Genomic DNA, 17,744 nt, shown 5'->3' with positions numbered 1-17,744 from the left:
TATTTGAAATAGACTAACACAGTTGCTAGAGAGGAAAGGAAAAGCCTGAACATGCATTTAATTTATACTCCAGAGGCTGATGCATTCTTTCCTGAGAGGATGAGGCCCAAACTAGTGCCAGGTCAGTGTTGGACCGTTGAACATTGGCTTGTGAGGGATGAAAATGAACCTGACTCATTCGATGCTCTCCTTTCCTGGCTGGCTTATAAAATAAGCAAGGGAATGGCAGAGATTTGTGTTTTCTTCTCGGTTCTAGTAATCTCTAGACTCTAGATTCCAGAGGATGCCATTCAAACATTTAAAATAGAGGGGGTACAGTTTGCAGGTTTTATCTTTGGATTGAAATAGCTGATTTGGGTTCTCCGGTCCGCATGCGTCAAAGGCCGATATCTGGGTTTGAGGGATCTGGCTTGAAAAGTGTCTGATGTAGGCACGATCCGTTTAAGAGACTTTTACCTAAAGTAGAGTCACTTGGGAAAAATGATTTGCATTTTCCTGGAGCCCATCACCTTCTGGCGGGAGGGACCCTGTGCTGTGCCTCCACAGAGACCTGCCTGCCTGCCACCTGCTCGGCTCTAGGTGGTGCATTTCCCCCAAGTTGGGATGTTGTTAAATTGTCTTGCCCTGTTTTCAGAGCAGTGACTCGGTTTCGCATCCCACCCCCCAGACCATCTTTCTCCACATTCCCACGAAGGATGTTAGATTCACACCAGGCAGTGGCTTTTATGCGATGGAATACGTCATTCTTCAATGTTTGTTGCCCATCCTGCAGGCCGAACTCACCCAGGCTTTTGTAGTGAAAAACAAAACAAAACAGTCTCTCCAGAACTCGACACACACTAAATTTTGTTGCTCCTGAACTTCCTGCTTGTACTCCATCTTCACGTATGCCCTTAACTGAAATTGCGCTGTCTACCCCTCACCCAGGGTGCAAAGTCCCCCAGCAGCTTTTGCGAGGCCTCAGCAAACATTGCGAATGCCAGGCTTCAGTCCGTTAATAACACACACAGGTAAATGTGTGTGAGTAAATGAACAAGTATTTATTTGGTGCTTACTGTATGCCCTGGGTGCTCCCAGGAAGCTGAGAGGTACACTCAGGCACCTCGCCAGCTGCCTACCAAAGCCACTTCATGCTTAACGTCGAGGACTATGCCGTGCACCCCTGGTTAGGAGCGTGTGTACTGCCCAGAGATAAAGAAGGGCCGGAGTAGCCAGGAGAACCTCAAGAAGGTAGCATCTCAGAGATAGAAGGATAGAAAAGTCAATGAGACGTAGTCAATGTTGAATTTAGTACTAACCAAGGTGAAGAAAACCTGAGCCAACACGTAGGGTTTGGGCCCTGAGGGATGGGGCCTTCATGTTAACTATAAATGAATTATTTGAGGCGCGAGAGCCCTCATTGGTGGGACCTGGTGCAAAGTGAAAATGTACTAAGAATTTCAAGACAGCAACAAAAGACCATTCATCCAGGGGCAGCACCCTTCTGAGCCCAGGGCTGGGTACAGGTGCACAGCTCACGAGCCAGGAGAACGCTGTGGCCACACAGCGGGGAGAGCAGCCCCCTGAAGACCGTGTTCAGACCAAGGGCAGGGATGTGGTTTATGGAGCGCGGGGCTGCGCGGGTGAAAGGGATTGGTTGGGTGAAGCAAGTTTTTGATTTCTCAGTTCAGGGTTGGTTGGCTGTCAGGAGCTTGCCGTGGGCCAACTTCTGAGCCCCAGATCTGTGTGTTGAGTCGAGACTGGTAGCCATGAGTTTGTCATTTTTCTCCCTGCTGTTTTTCTGTGGATTCAGTGATGAGCGCTGGCTCAGATGCCTTTCGGAGCCTGTCCTACCCTATCAGGTTCAAGACCATGCAGCAGGCGAGTCCTCAGGCACGTGTCCCAGGCTCCACGAACAATTCTTTTATTAAGAGTTAGGCCTTGAAGGTAAGAGGGACCTGGGTCAGTGGAAAGGACAGAGTGGGCAGGGGAAGCCACATAGACGAAGACCTGGGAGGAAGGTAGCCATTGACTCAGTAAGGGACTCAGCCGGGGACTCAGGTGAGGCAGGCATGGGGGGCTGTGGCAGGATGGGGCATGGAGCCCCAAGAGGACAGAGGGCTGGAGGCCCTGGCACCCCTGGGCTGTCCCCGCGGGGCTAGCCCACAGGCGGGCAGAAGGGGCCAAGGCATCCCGGGCCCTGGAGAGGCATCAGGGGCCAGTGCCCCGAGCCCTCCTGTGTCGCCCAGAGAGGGAGAGGTCTTTCCTGACACCGAGCTAGCCCGGGGCCCCGGGCCTTCCTCTCGGTCCCAGCACCAGCCCCTGCAGCAAACTCTGCCTCTTGCTAGAGCTGAGTGCCCACCGTCGCCCCTTCCTACAGCTCTCGGAGGGCTCCTTGGCCCCTGTGGGCAAGCCTGAGCGCCGTTACCACCATTCCCCTCCTCCTCCAGGAGGCATCTCTGCGTCTTCCTCGGGTCTAACCCGGAGCCCCATCAAATCAGTTTCCCAGCCAAGTTGTACACTGTCATCTCTTGGGAATGAATGGTCTCCTGGAGAGGAACAAAACAGGGTTAAAAACGACCACAGAAACTTCGAGGGTCTTTCTTTTATCTTCAACAACTGAGGCCTGCCTTCAGTGCGTTTTCCAAGCCCTCAGCTTTGCCTTCTGTTTGAGTCTCTCCCCTCACTTTTGCTCAGAGAACACTGTCCAGAGACCTCCTCTATGAAGGTGTTTGATAACACTCAAGAACATGCACAAATAACAAATCCCAGGGTGGTCAGGTCAACCGCTCAAGGCCTGCAGTTCTTGCCTGCGAAGACAAGGAAGCAACCTGGACCCTGTTGGCGTCAATCATGGACCCATCTCTCCAGCTCCCCCAGTAAGGCAGCGAAAGCTAGAAAGAGAATATTTCTCCTAAGGTCACGAGGGACTTGGGGGCAGGGCAGGGGTTCAGCTCTTGGATCCTAGCTCCCCATCCGTTGCTCTTTCCACTGTACCACATTTGGGGTCAACCCTGATTCCAAGGGTTTCTTTAAGGTAGACCAGGAAGCCGAGCTGCTGCCACCTGAGAAATGTTAGGGCGCAGCAATTCTAGAGTGGATTTCAGAGCAGCAGCCTTTGGGGAACGCCCCACGCTGTTCCCAGTGGCTAACCTCGGGCTTGGCTGGCTTCCGTCACGGCTGTTGTCAGCGGGCCTGGTGATTCCGGGTCACGAGAGTCAGCTGAGGTGCTGGATCTGGGCCTGGGGTGGAGCAGAGAGGAGCTAAGGCCACAGGAGGTCTCAGGGTCCCCTGTCCTGGTGATGGTGGCTAGAATGGACTTTTGACGGTGCACTTTAATGTTGAAGTACAACATCGTGTGCACAGGAAGGAACACAGAACCGAGGATACAGTTTAATGAATTTTTACCTCCAGGTAACCAGCATCCAGATCAAGATACAGAATATTATCAGGGCCATTTTTTTTTTTTTAAAGAGATGAGATGAACTATTTTATTCCCTGAAGGGATACCAGTCTCTGCTTTCTCCCCCAGCAAGAGACTGCTTTTTCATGTCACATCGTTCTTCCCTACTGCCACGCGGCAGAGAGCTGGCCCTGAGGGAGCAAGGCTGGAGGGGGAACCTGGGCTGCGGCAGGGACAGGGACACTGGGCAGGTGAAGGCAGCCAGCACGGGTGGCGACAGGGAGGGGAGGGCAACGGTAGGAGATGGCAAGTAAGGGCTGGGAGGGGAGCCCCCGGAGATGTCCTCATGGGGCCGAGGGCAGAGGAACCCAAGGGGGCTGGGAGAAGCAAAGGGGCCTATGTCTCAGGCAAGAGGGTCTTGGGATGTGCCGGGGATTACTCCTGATAGGGAGAGGTGTAGCGGGGTGAGTGCTCTCCTCGAGGAGTGTCCGTGTCCCTCTTGACCTGAGGTGTACCCGCTTTTCAACGGATGACCTTGAGGACGAGGGAACAGGGAGGTTTAAGCCAGGGCTCCTGGGTCCCTGCTCCGAGCTGCTGGCTGTGATGGAGCTCGAGCTCAGGACCTTCCCTGTCCCATCAGCGTGGTAACCCCACAGCTGGGAGAAAGCCGAGCCCCTGATGAGCTCAGGAAACCACGTGAGAAGCTGTCCCGTTCCCAAACCTCGCTCAGTGGCTCCTCCTTCCAAGGAGTGGCTTAAAAATCTGGGCAACCCAAGAGTGCGTGGGGTTGGTGGTTATGTGTGGTCATGAGAATAACTGTCCTCTCCCTGATAATTTAGTTAAGCTCATCAGGGGCCACGACAGCGATGCTTGAGTTCCAACAAAGTGGGCGGTGGCCACTTGGAGTTTACGCTGGTTTTTGGCCTGACGTCACCATCTTATCCGGAGTGAAGAAAGATTGGCTCCGAGAAGAGTATCCTTGGGAGGGTGGGGACAAAACCGATGTGTGGGGACGCTCACTCTAAATCCGCAGGCTTTCAGGCGCGCTGTGCTCCCTGGCCACAGACGTAGCTGGCTTTCGCCAGAGTTGTTGCTAAGCACGTAGGGTCATCTCCGAAAACAGCCACACGGATGAATGTGCCAGGCCGTGACGGCGCTGAGACGCCCGGGCCAGGGGACAGCCGAGCTTCTGAGGTGTCATCAGGGATGACATTTTTGAACCTCACTGCAGAGAGTATCTAATATCTACTTAAACGTTCCGTTTGCCCTAATCTTCCCGGCAGTGGGTCGTTTGTCTGATGGCTTCTTGCATTACAGGGGTCATGTTGACACCAGGCTGGGGCCATCTCTAGGCAGGGGCGCCTGAGCGAGGGGCCCTAGGGCCTGCCCTCCACCCGCCGCCCTGCCTCTGCGCCTCATGCTCGGTCTCCCCTTGTCTATTTGCAGGCTTGCAGAGATTCTGCGAAGATATAGAGATGATGATTGGATTCCAGCCAAACATCTTCTGGAAAGTCTGCTGGGCATTTGTCACTCCAACCATTTTAACCGTAAGGATTGCATGCTTTGTCCCTGCGTGTGGACGTGGTGTTTTGTGTTTGAACAAGGCATATTATTCTTGTGTTTCAGAAGAGGAGGCTGAGGTTCAGAGAGGTATAGTGCCTCACCTAAGGTGCTTAGCTGTGACTCACCCTTATGGGACATTTCCCACGATATCGGTCCGCCTCATGGGCTGAGAGCAGATAATCACATTTCCCACGTGCTAGCCATGGTCCTGGCTCTGTTCGAGAGCTTCAGGGGTGTCCCCTCATCTCTCCCTCACAGCAGCCTGTGCGGTTGGCGCGATGATCATCTCCATTCCGCACATGAGGAAACTGACACCCAGGGGTCATGTGGCCTGCCTAGCGGTGCACAGCTAGTCATTAGCTGTCACAGCCTGAGTTCGAACCCAGGGAGCTGGCTCCCGCACTCTTTGCTCTTAACCACTACTCAATACAGCGGCTCTACAACTAATATAGCACCAATTAGACTTCTGCTGTTCACTTTTATTGTTTTTGAGAACTATCTTATCATCCTCAAGTGTGATGCTGACATTTTGGGATCATCTGACATTCATCTTCTTAAAGATCAAAGCCCTTCGTGTGTCAGTAAATCTGCAGGGCGACTTAAGTGCACATCCTATCGCCTCCTTTCTTGTGCTGCGGGCTGCAGGCTCTGCCTCCATCCACCCTCCAAGCACATGATTAATGGAGACCTTGCCTTTCCTCCTCCCCCCTGGCCTTGCTGGGGGTCATCTGGGCAAGGCTGCAGGAAGCTGGCTGTAGTTCTCCTTGGGGCCAGCAGGTGACACTAGAAACCAGATTAAGACCATGGTTTGCCTACACAGCACCAGGTTCTCTAAAGGAAAACAAGACAGGATGGAAGTAAAATTGTAAAGAAAATATATATTTCCTTTTTTTTTTTTTTTTTTTTACTGTCACAGTTTTTTTTTTAAACCGTCACAGAGTGGGTTTTAATCAAAACACCTCAACTGCTTTCTGAAAAGATACAAGTTTAGACAGAAAAAGCATTCAGCATTTATCTCGCCTCTGCGCTGACACGGACATCATTCTGAGGCCCCTATCAGTGCTCACATGTTAGAGGCTATAACTTGTCTGAAAAGTCCCGCTAGATTTGGGGCATGAGGGATGAACATAATTAAAACAGCTTTTTCAGTTTCTTGAATTAAGGACTGAAATGTATAAGAAGAGCTCGGATTTACCTAATTGGTGGGGGAAAAATGTGAGACTCTCCTGCCTGTGGCATTCTCTGTCTCCGCTGAGCTTTACCATTTCCCCCAGCTGTTACTACATCTGATTTATTCTTGGGTGAGGTCAAGACCTGCCTCGCCTTCCTGTCTCAGAAGAGATTAAGCTTCAGAGAATTTTATTATATTTTGCAGAAACATATCACGTAATTAGAACAACCAGCAGTACGATTTAGAGGCAGGTCTATTGAGAGACAGACACTTTATGAGCATCATCACTAAAGCTTCTGGCCACACTGGCTGGTGGGTGGTGCTTCCCCCCATTTTACAGGTGTGTGTACTGAGGCCTCGAGAGGCTAAGGAGCTTGACCAAGGCTGCGGAGCTTGCAGGAGGCAGAGCTAAGGCTTGACTCTTGAGCTGTCTAGGCCCCAGTATATTTCTCAAAACTCAGTGCTTTCCTCCCCAAGTGGAGTTTGGCCAGTTTTTTTTTTGGATTAAAATAATTCTAAGCCCTTGAGCAGAAGGTCAGGGAAAAGAAATTCTCGGGACCTGCTGTGTGTTTTGAGAAAGTTTCTCAGCTCTGCTGTGCTTTACTTGATATCCATTATGAGGCCCATATGGGAAACCTATGGAGATCCCAGAAAGTATCCTGAACCAGATTCCCCTTCTGTGTCTGGGAGCTGGGGATAAGTAGAAGTGGTCGATAGCACATCACTATCATTGTCAGCTGATATACCTCTCTCCAGGGCCTTCCTTGGCTGCCGTGAGCAGAAAGTCAGGGTGGGCCTGACTCGGTGGGTCAATTAGCATCACTCACGGCCAGGCCCATCGGAGGGTATAAACAACGGGCGTGTTCATCAGAAGAAGAAAACTGTTTCCACATGTCCGTTGTATCAAAGCTGGCTTGGCAGAGGGAAATTTACGGCAAGAATGAATTTGCTCGGATCAGTTTGATGTGATATTCGTGCAACTGGAAATGGGTACCAAAGGACCAACTCTAACACTTGTTTTTTGCCATTTGCCCTTCTGTAAAATGGATATTTGTAGTATGCTGGAATGAGCTAAGATTATGGGTTTAAATTTCTTCAAACCCTCTGAAATGAAATTGATCATTTTTATAGGTGCCTCCTTGGATTTATAGAGCTATAAATATTCTCCGTGCAATTATTATATACACAGTCAGATCACGTCACTGAATTATGTGCACACATAAGCAGATGTATTGCTATTTATATAGTAAATGAAATGGAGCAACTTACCATAATTACATTAGGCCATGCTTCCAATAGACTGGTTACTAAAGCTTATAACTCTAGGGGCAAATGTTTAAAAAGCGGCCTAGAGAGTAAGGCATCTCTTTCCATAGGAGCCGTGTTTTCAGCCATTGTCTTCAGGCTCACGTTGCTTCGGATCAATGCATTGAATTATAGTTGCATTGAAATAATCACTTGCCCCCGCGGCCTGGGCTTTGCAGCGATAATGTAGCTATGCCTCGCATTTGTATAGGGCTCCGTGCTTTTCTCAAACACTTCCATATATCATGTTTCCTGATATAATTCCCTCCAATCATTTTTGGGCAGCTATTGTACTGCTTGAGATGGAACAAGAGGTGTGGGGGGGAAACACGAGACATATGTCATCATCATTAGGTACGTTATTCTGGGCTGATGCTGCCATAGGCAGGGTGAACACAGGCAAGAACACAGTCTCCTCGGGGCGATGCTCCCCAAAGGTTTGGCAAGAACAATGAGAACCCCTGTTCTGTCTTTTCCACTGCCTCTCTTTGGTACACGTGTGGCCTTGTTCCTTTTCCAGCTATACTCACCGTGTCCTCAGAAGGGTCTCACAGGTCTTGCCAGTAAAAGTGTGCGGCGATAGGACCACAAATATATCAGGGCCTCTCTTAAAATTGAGGGGGGAGGCTTTTGAGTAAATACCAGATGATTGTTCCCAGCAAACCACCGTGTTGTGTACACAAGGTGAAACACATCCGTTTAAAGCAGAGGAGTCTGAGACATAAAGGCCCCTCAGCTAGTTGGCGGCAGAGCCGAGATGGGCCTGCCGGTCCCTGGACTCCTGGCTCACCGTTTGGTGACAAGGAGCATCCGCCTTGAGTCGGTTGAGAGCGGGCTGTGCACCCAATCTGTGTCCCTTGGTTTATTGTAGGACTCAGCTTCTGGCTCAGTCACTGCCTTGCAGACCTCTCCCATCTCCCTCTGCCAGCTTTAGAGGCAGTACCTGGATACGGGCCATTCCCCATTCAGGGAGGAGGCAAAGAAGATTCAACTCATTAAAAAAATTAAAATACACAAACGTAAAGGATTTCTTTCTTGTAAGAAAAGCTTGATTATCCCCTATAGAGAGTACAGACAACCACTTAAATACACCCAGCAGTACCCATCCATCACCTTGATGCGTATCCTTTATATTGTCTTCTTAGCCTGTGTGTGTGTGTGTGTGTGTGTGTGTGTGTATGTACACACCATATGCATTGCTCAGTTCTAGGGGATGACAAACGCAGGGTCAGCAGTGTGTCATCTTCATCTCTCTGAAATTCCATTCCTTCATCTGGAAAATGGATCGTTCATAACACCTCTGTTTTGGGGTTGGTACAGGTGTCATATGAGATCATAGATAAGAAAGCATCCAAGTCGTGGCGGGGGCTCCATACGTCACTGTTAGGAATGACTACTTCTCATCACCAGGCTAACACGTGTGTTTCTCTTTTCTCCCTAGTTTATCCTTTGCTTCAGCTTTTACCAGTGGGAACCCATGACCTATGGCTCTTACCGCTACCCTAACTGGTCCATGGTGCTTGGATGGCTAATGCTCGCCTGTTCAGTTATCTGGATCCCAATTATGTTTGTGATAAAAATGCATCTGGCCCCTGGCAGATTTATTGAGGTAATTCCATCAGCATCTTTCGCCTGCCATCCCCTCCCAAGGGAGAAGCTCTGAGAGCTCTGTGCATGAAAAAACAATAGATTCGGTAAACTTCTTCTCAAGGGAGATGCGGTGATTAAGTGATCACAGTTGCCACCGTTTCTATTAAACCCATTTTTATTATATATTATTCCTCTAATGGAGAGGCTCAGCCAATCCGCAGGCCAGGCTGTTATTATGTTATTCCTCAGTGCGGCGACAGCTCTGGGGAATAAGCAATCAGTGTCTCCTCCTTCCTGGAGCTCCCCCTCTCCTCCTTACCCACAGTTTAAATCCAGTGCTTGCTTTTTAACTACATGTCAGATTCCCCCTTTCCCGATCTTCTTCTCCGTCCAAGTCTTCCTCCAAACATCTATTACCGTTAAGTTTTAAATCACTACTCCTTCCTGCTGTACTGGTATCAGGGAGGGCTGAGGGGGTCCGAGCTGATGAACATGTCGCCATCCCCACACAATGTAGTGAAAGGTCAGGGGCATGGCTGGTGCGAGGTGAGACTTGTCTTTGTTAATCCCTTGCTGGACCCTCTCCTCATTTCTAAAGAAAAAAAAAAAAGAAAAGAAAAAGATCCCTACCCTGTCTCCAGGGTTGATGGGAAGGGACTGCCACTTGTTGAGCCACCAGGGAAGTGTGGTCAGGCTTTTGTTGTTTATGAGAAGTCACCTGCTCGGATGTGCTAGGAATAGATTAGCACTGTGTCTGTCTTGAAAATCCAGAGGTTGGGCCTTTTGGACCAGACCAGTGTTCAGGGTGGGCCCAGGGGCCAGCAGCATCAGCACCGCCTGGGATCTTGTTGGGAATGCAAATGAGGACTCCAGCTCAGCTCCACTGAACCAGAGTTGGGGACATGGGAGCCTGGTGTCTATAGTTTAGCCAGCTCTCCAGGTGATGCTGATGCACACTGAAGCCTCAGAGGTGTTGGGACAGACCAAGGCGAAGGAACACCTGCCAATACAGGGTTATAAAGAACAGCTGTAAGGCTTTGTTCTTGGTCCATCAGCCAAGAAAAGGAAGAGAGCATCCCACAGAGACTCTGGAGGGAGAAGCAAAATGAGAATAAAGTGTGTGAGTAAATGCACAACACAGATGTCTACGTGATGGGGAGGTGGCTTTTATTTTCAACGGACTACAGATGGAGATAGAGTTAACAAAGGGAATGTAGGAGTCTCCTTACTGAAGTGGGATTCCAGTTTCCATCCTCAGGAAATTGTCTGCTCTCCCCTGTAGGTAAATTCCTGGGGGCCCCTTTACCCTCAGAAAGGTCTTCCTCTTGCCCCAGATGAACCTCCTGCCAACTGACCCAGGAATCTGGTGTAGCCTCTGCTACTTTTGTCTTAGGTGGAAATTCCCAAAACTGATGAGTTGGCTACATAAATTTATTATGGTTGATTTGGGACACAAAGGTTGCAAACCGATGCTTAAGGGGAAATTAAACTAACAGCTCTAAGAAGTAGCTTCACGTTAATAGATAATAAACATGTAATTGTTCCCCGTTATATACTCAGAAGTATGTTTTCTTTCTTTTTTCTAGAAAAATATTCCCATCAAATTATGTTTTCCGTAAAAAGTTCCATGTTAGAATAATAGTTCCTATTATTTCTAGCTTGCCTGCAAGAACCCACACTGCTGAACCAAGTCAGAAGCATAGATTTTTGTCAACAGATAATTAAAATCTTTGCTTACTCTTGGCAATGCGTCTTTGGAGTTGCAGGTCCTCCCGTCCCCCAGCCATTTATATACTTTGGAGAAATATGCTAAATAAAATCCAATTATTTTGATGTAACAACCCACTCTTGAGACCACAGAACAGAAGTAATTGAGCGCATGTCCTTTGCAAGACTGCGTTTGGCAGTGGAGAGAGAAGCTTGCAAATTCTCCTCATTTGGAGGGGAAAAATGTGTAATTAAAATCTGGGCCCTTTATCCTCTATTAATCTTGGGCAAGGCAGACCCTGAGCAATTGTAATATTGCTTGCAGGGTGATGTAAATACTTTCAAGTGAACCAACTAAGTTTCGCCTTTAACGGTTCCCCAGCCTAGTTAATTGTTAGGGCTGAGGTTTTCAACTGCATCTCCTGGCGGGGGACCCCTCAAGGGGGACCCTGGAGGAAGGGTCTTGGCGAAAGCAGTGGCCAGCAGTTTGGGGATCGATGGGCGGTGCTAGGGGAGGAAGGTGCATTGCTTCTGTGACCCTGTGTACCTTTGGCTTCTTTGCAGAGGCTCAAGTTGGTGTGCTCGCCGCAGCCGGACTGGGGCCCATTCTTAGCTCAGCACCGCGGAGAGCGTTACAAGAACATGATCGACCCCTTGGGAACCTCTTCCCTGGGACTCAAACTGCCAGTGAAGGATTTGGAACTGGGAACCCAGTGCTAGTCCGACGGCATGGGATGGCCCAGGCTTGATCCTGTTTTTTCCTCTCTGCCTCCCCTCATGGTTTCCCCAACTTTCTTCCCATTTTCTTCTCTCTCCCCACATCTTGGTTCATGTCCATGCATGAGAGTGGTTATGTAGAAAAGTAAGATAGGGTGTCGCATGCTGTAGTCAGGAGCTAGACAGCCCACTCGAGGCGCTCTTTGCCTGTGTCCATGGCGTCAGTTTCCAGGAGGGCTGGTCTTCTGAGCACATGCCGTACTTGGCAGGGGTGGATCAACTAGGTGAGCACTTTCCAGTGAAGCCATAAGTAGGTATGCATGACTTGGTCAGCGATCCACCGCGTGTTGGTGGTGGTGGTGCCATCGAGACGTATATAGGATGGCGGACTCACAAGTCTGGTGTTTGGACTCAGTAGTGTTGCTGAGCAATGTAGTAATTTCTTGCAGATACAGAAAGTTGAGGAGGGTATATTTGGAGCGTCAGCCGTGGCTGCAAAATGTTTTAGAGCAAGACAAGCCAGTGGATTTGGACACCGCTGAAGTGGCTGAGTTCGCATTTCCATTTGCAACTGGGGATCTGTTTTCCTTCATTTAGACCGACCGTTTCAAGCGTGCCGAGAACTCAGATATCCCGTCTCTGCACGCTGCGAATCTCGGTGAAGAACTCTCGTCCTTCGCTTGTCTTTTAAAAAATTATTTTTATTTATTTATTTTTGTTTTAAGTTAACCGTATTTGCGAATTCTCTTGGTCATTTTCTCCACCTGGGCAGAAGAAGGCATCGCGAATTCGTGCCTCTACGCGGTCATGGTACAGCTCCATTCTAGTTTGCACATGACATTTAGCGCTGTGGTTCAGTGTCATGATCCCATGTTTCTTCTCTTCAAAAATGTCTTTCTATGAGCTGTGGATTCCTTGTGTCTCAGCCTCTGGGAAAACAAGACTTACCCTGGTTCTGTCTATATATTTTACATATAGAAGACACAACTTCGTACAAGACAGACACTTTCTCAGTTTTTACTCTTTTTTCATTCACAGTAAATGCCAACTGTGGTCATAGAGAAACCGAAGAAGCGCGGAGTTTAATAGAAAGCAACCATGATATTCACTGTGCTGGTAGTACATTTTAGGTCACTGTATTTACAGGAATTTCTGATAAATACAGCTTAGGTAAGTAGCAAGTGAGCCAATTAAGACTATAGCTTTTAAGACTACATTTAGCTGATTCAATTTTAAGAGTTCCCAATTCACAGTACTCATAACTGTGCTCTAATGAGAGCGAATCATATGTCTGCAGAGACTGGCGAAGCCGTGACCTTTATTACCTTCTTGTATCCTGAACACGCATATATGAAATTTTTAAAATGTGGTATGTGTTCATGTAGTGTGTACCCGTAGTGGTGTTTTCTATCCTTATAAATATCTTATGAATCACTGTAGAGATGGTGAGTTTAGAGTAGTGTAGTCTGGATTTTTTTTTTTTCCTTACGGTAATAATATCCAAACCTAAAATCGTTTCCTTTAGGGGAGACCATCTCCATCACTTTGTTTGTTTGTCTTCATATTACAGGGTCTCAGGCCAAAGTTTTCAGTTTCAATCTTGTATTTTTGATGTGACATTTTCATCCCGTTCAACCGCAGTGAAACCTAACAGAAGACCTTCGTGTGACATGTTTTCCTTTGCTTTTTTGTCTAAATGACTTCGTTTATTGAAAAAGAGGTCTTAACTCATTCTACTGAGCTCCTCTTCCTGGGGCAGGTGTCATTGCCACTTGCCGACAATGCCGTGAATTTCCAGGTTTCAAGAACTGCCCGTGGAAACTTGAGAGAAAGGAAACAGAGCTGGGCTTTGAACTGTGGGTTTTCATCCCTCTCGTCTGCAGTGCACGTGTGTTCTTCCCCCCTCCCTGCCCTCCTTTCCTGCCTCTCTCCCAGAGCTAGAGCCTGCGGGGCTCTATCCCAGAAACTAAGCGGAGCCTCCCCACGCATGGCGTTAGGGAGCCGAGCGGTGGCCTCACGTGTCCCAGTGGCTCCCCTAGTGACCGTCTGCCACGAACCCTCTTTTCCCGAGAAAGCCATATGGATGGGGGTCCCCCGTTCCTGTAGCAGGTTCCACGGAGTGGTGCCCAAAACTAGCCTCTCCAATGGGTGACCGCTGGAGGGGGAGGCAGGGCGGACTGACTTAGGTTTGGAAAGGATCTGCAGCCTTTCCAGTTGGAAGGCTGGGGTGCAGAGCTGGAAATCAATTAGCATCCTCTTCTCACGGGACTGGTACCCGTGTGTCAGGACGGATGATGATGATGATGATGATGATGATGATGATTTCTTTTGGCTTCTCTCTTGCGCCTCTTGGCGAAAACGGGAGTCTGATGCTGGATGCCAAGGCGATTTCTGCTAATTAGTGCTGTAGTGATTAAAAGAAGGGGGGAAATTTAAATGAGCTGCAAGTTGACTTGTGAGGGCAGGGCCCTCCTCCTGTGTGTCGTGGGCGGGGGCACCTACAGTTCCGTCCCTTGGGGTCTGTCCGGGGTAAGCCCCAGGAGCTGTGCCCTGAGCAGTGTTTTTCCTCTTCCCTACGATTTCCAAGTCTCATGTAAAGTTTGCCTCAAGATGAAAGGTCCTGAACTCCCCTGGAAACAGTGACTTTGTAAAGCCGGTTGTCCCCACTCGTGTAGCCACTGCGGCCCCGAGGCTTTCCCTGGCAGAGGGGTTCGGCGCTGGAGCACCCCCACCTTGCAGCCGCTCCCCCGGACCTGGCTGGGGTGCTGACCCCACGGCGGCTCCTGCTCTGTGCTTTCTCCCACCGTCAATTGGAAGAAAAAAAAAAATTGAACGAATGAAATGAAAATGGACAGCCTTGTTCACAGACTGCTACCTGAGCGCTCTCCTTCAAACTGAGTTAAACACCAAGTCGGAAAACCTTTTCGTTGGTTCACTGTGCAGAGTGGTGGGGTGTGTGCCACTTGGAAGGTTATTTCCCGACACCAACAAATGCCAGAAACCCATTCCAAGAAAGAGAGAGAGAGAGAGAGAGAGAGAAAAAAAGCCATATGTTAAAAGCAGTAACCTTGTACTATCCTTAAAGGACAAAAAAAAAAAAAAAAATGTGTATTTCTTAACTCTTGGTGTTGTGGCTTCTTATGCAAATATTTGTCTTGCATATTAGTGACTTTTACTCTCCTTAGGGCTGTGTCACGTTTGTCATACAGGTGTGTCCGGTGTGGTCTTCTTTTGCCTGTTTCTTTTTCCTTTGTGTGTATCCGTTGCATGGAAGCTGTGGTCAACGCAAAATCTCAATGACCTCAACGGCTTCGAAATTTCCAATGTGTTTTGAATGTGTAAGAAATGTAATCAACTGGTATTTCAGCGAGCGGCACTTTAAAAAGACTTTAACACAATGATCTTGAAGTGGTTAAGACTGGGGTCGTCTTTCCGCGAACATCGCATCAGAGTGGAGTTTCCCTCGATGAAGTTCTTCCTCTGTTATCGCCACGTGCCTCAGTGCTCCCTGACAGCCTTCACCTGTCAGCGTGGTTTGCCCAGGGCCTGAAATGAAAACTTTTCTTCCCTCTTTGTTCCCTTGGCCATCAGTCATCGTCCTCATCCCAGAGGCTTGCACAATAGCTATTGCTTAACTAACGTACGTGCGACGGCAGGGTCCCACTGCTGCTGCCTGCCGTCCCCGGATTTGGTTTTGTGACACTCTTCTGTGAGGCAGATGACTCAAGTGAGAGCATGTTGTATGGCAGGTTGGCTTGCAGGCACCAAAGGCCAAGGCCAGCAAACGAGCATTTCCTCTGTTTCGCGCTGGGTGGGTGAGTTTCATCTTGATAGTCCTCCCTCCCCAGTGTCCCAAGGATTTGTAGAGCGAAGCTCTGTGTCTTTCCCAGACTTCGCTTCCACTGTATGGGAAGGCCAAATAGTTTTGAGTTGCGGTCTCGGCTGGGGTCACCTCTGAGCCTCCTGCAGCCAAAGAGGAAGTATTTTCAGATTGGGCATGCATCGCCTCTGAAAGCGGTGGTTTGATTTGCCTGCTGTGGATTAAATACATCTTCAGGTAACCATTTGCCTTATAGGTGTATTTTATTGTTAGGGTGATTCTTAGCAATTGACTAGGACCTGTTTTGTCTGTCTTTTTTTTTTTTTTTTTTTGGTCTTTCTTTTGCACTTTATTATGGACCTATCGTGGGATAGGTTTATTCTGAAATTGTGTACTTGGCTAATGTCCTAAGTGCAGGCGTCTTATGTGATACTGTTGCCTATGAATAAAGATATGTTCCCTAATCAGGTCCGTATATTTTTTCATTAACTGTACATGAGGAAAATATATTATGTTACAAATGATGCATCATATATATATATATATCTTACAGAGTGTGTATTATATACTGTGCATTATTCATTTAAAAAGTCATTATTCTTGAGGCCCTACCTCAAATTTTGTATTTATGTCTACAAATGCAATTTATTGTATTATATATTTGCCTATTATATACTGATATAAATTAGAATTTATCTTAATAATGTATGAGTTCACGAAACCCTAAATAAATGTCAGTGTTTAAAACATGATGATTATAGTATTGTGTCTATTACGAACCCATTCCCCACGTTCTCTCTTAACGAATGGCCTTCAGGTATCCCCAGGATTGATCTATTTTATTGGGAGGAACCCAGAACAGAAATGGAAAACTGCCCTCCTGGGAAAATGAGATTGCGCTGCTGCAGAAACAAATACCAATTAAATTGTTATACTCTTAACCATCAGAATGCACTATTGTTGGCTGAATTATTAATTACCTCTCATAGGGAAGGAGAGGGAGGGAGGGAGGGGGAGATGTGAATGAATCTGAACAGAGGGGAGGGGTGAGTTAAATCCTTGGGTGTGTCTGAATGACCATTTTGTCAGGCTTCAAGTCAACTCTATTTCAATTCAGCAAACATTTAAGTAGCTTCTTCATTGAGTTAGACCCCAGGCAAAACAGAATAAAAAATAGGACAGTCCGAGATCTCAAGAAACTCAGGGCCTAGTAGAAAGACTACTTCTGTTAAACAAGTTAATAAATGCCATTCCCCCTTTTTGAGTAGGTGGCCCCCCATTGCCTGCTGAGACACGGGCCCTGAGTTCCTGTGTTACGTGTAGACACCGTGGCTGGGTATTCCTGTCTGATCCTGCCAGCCTGGAAGCTCCCCCATGTCCTCGACCGAGTATAACAATCGCGCTCTTTCTCCATCTTCAGCTTCTGGGTTGGCAGATGAGGGGATGAGCTGGGCCTCCTTTAGGGGGAAATCAAATGCCCTCACAAGCTGAATCTGAAAACCTGCCAAGAGCATACGTGTCCATCATGTGCAATGAGATCCACGCACACACTCAGGCTTGTCTGTAAGTACACTTCAGCGGGGACACCAAACTCCATGTCTTTCATGAGATGGAGCCTGTGTTGAGCTCTGTGCTCAGCAGGGAGTCTGCTTGAGCGTCTCTCTCTCCCTTGACCCCTCTCTCTTCCCTCCACCCCCACCCCATGCACACTGGCATGCTCTATCTCTAAAATAACAAGTAAATCCTAAAAAAAATAGGCTTTCCCTAATGGCGACAATGACAAAATGTGGGAAGCACAGAGCTCATGCATCCATGGAAGGACCAGTCTACTCTGGGCTGTTAAAGATGGGTGCAGGGCTCTGTCTGGGAGGAGCTGGTGCTGGTGTTTGCTTTTACAACTCTCCCATCTCCCTCCATCTAATCTGTCCTCTTGTTTATTTGTTTGGCAGCTGTTTGTCCCCTGTACTATGCAGCTATTTTCCTACTGAGCTTATTGCTTGGACGGTCCTCTGCTTTTGCTCCTGCTTCTTTCCTCCTCCTCTCTAGATGTCTCTCCTGCAAGCAGAGATTCAGAATCTCACAGTTGTTTGGAAGTCCAAGACCATTCACTGTAGTATCTCTGATACACAAATTCTTGAACAACAGTCTGTTTTGCGGGAACTGGATTTACAAAGAGATCAGTCAATGTGGGAGGAGTAGTCACTATCTAGAAAATTCACCATGGGGGCTCTTAACAACAGGAAACTCCTCCAGTGACTTCTGAGATACCTCAGCTTTGCAAAGATTGGATTTACTTCTCTGATTTACACAATCTACTGTGTAAAACAGACTCTGTGTGGTTTGAGACACACCTTTCTTGCATCTTAGTGTAATCTATAATTTTATGAGAATTGTGATATTGCAAGTCATTTAACTTAGCCCGCTTTCTTTTTCCAGCAAACTTCTCCAGACACTTGTAGGATTAGGAGAAAACAATGATTAGAATATAG

The 17,744-nt window shown here is 48.0% G+C and overlaps 1 protein-coding gene across 1 annotated transcript in view; it reads left to right on the top strand.

Moving 5' to 3' along the window:
- The window catches only part of SLC6A5 (solute carrier family 6 member 5), a 56,290-nt gene extending 40,317 nt beyond the window's left edge, over positions 1–15,973 (top strand). Inside the window, exons 13-15 of the mRNA XM_077866206.1 lie at positions 4,829–4,929; positions 8,863–9,030; positions 11,283–15,973. Coding sequence (XP_077722332.1) covers positions 4,829–4,929; positions 8,863–9,030; positions 11,283–11,438 — 425 coding nt within the window. The 3' untranslated portion in view covers positions 11,439–15,973. The remainder of the gene's footprint in view (positions 1–4,828; positions 4,930–8,862; positions 9,031–11,282) is intronic.
- Positions 15,974–17,744: the final 1,771 nt, after the last annotated feature.

Source organism: Canis aureus, chromosome 23, assembly GCF_053574225.1.
Source record: "Canis aureus isolate CA01 chromosome 23, VMU_Caureus_v.1.0, whole genome shotgun sequence".
In the NCBI taxonomy this organism is placed as follows: domain Eukaryota; kingdom Metazoa; phylum Chordata; class Mammalia; order Carnivora; family Canidae; genus Canis; species Canis aureus.
The sequence above is the reverse complement of the archived record's forward strand: the minus strand, read 5'-3'. Positions and strand labels throughout refer to the sequence as shown.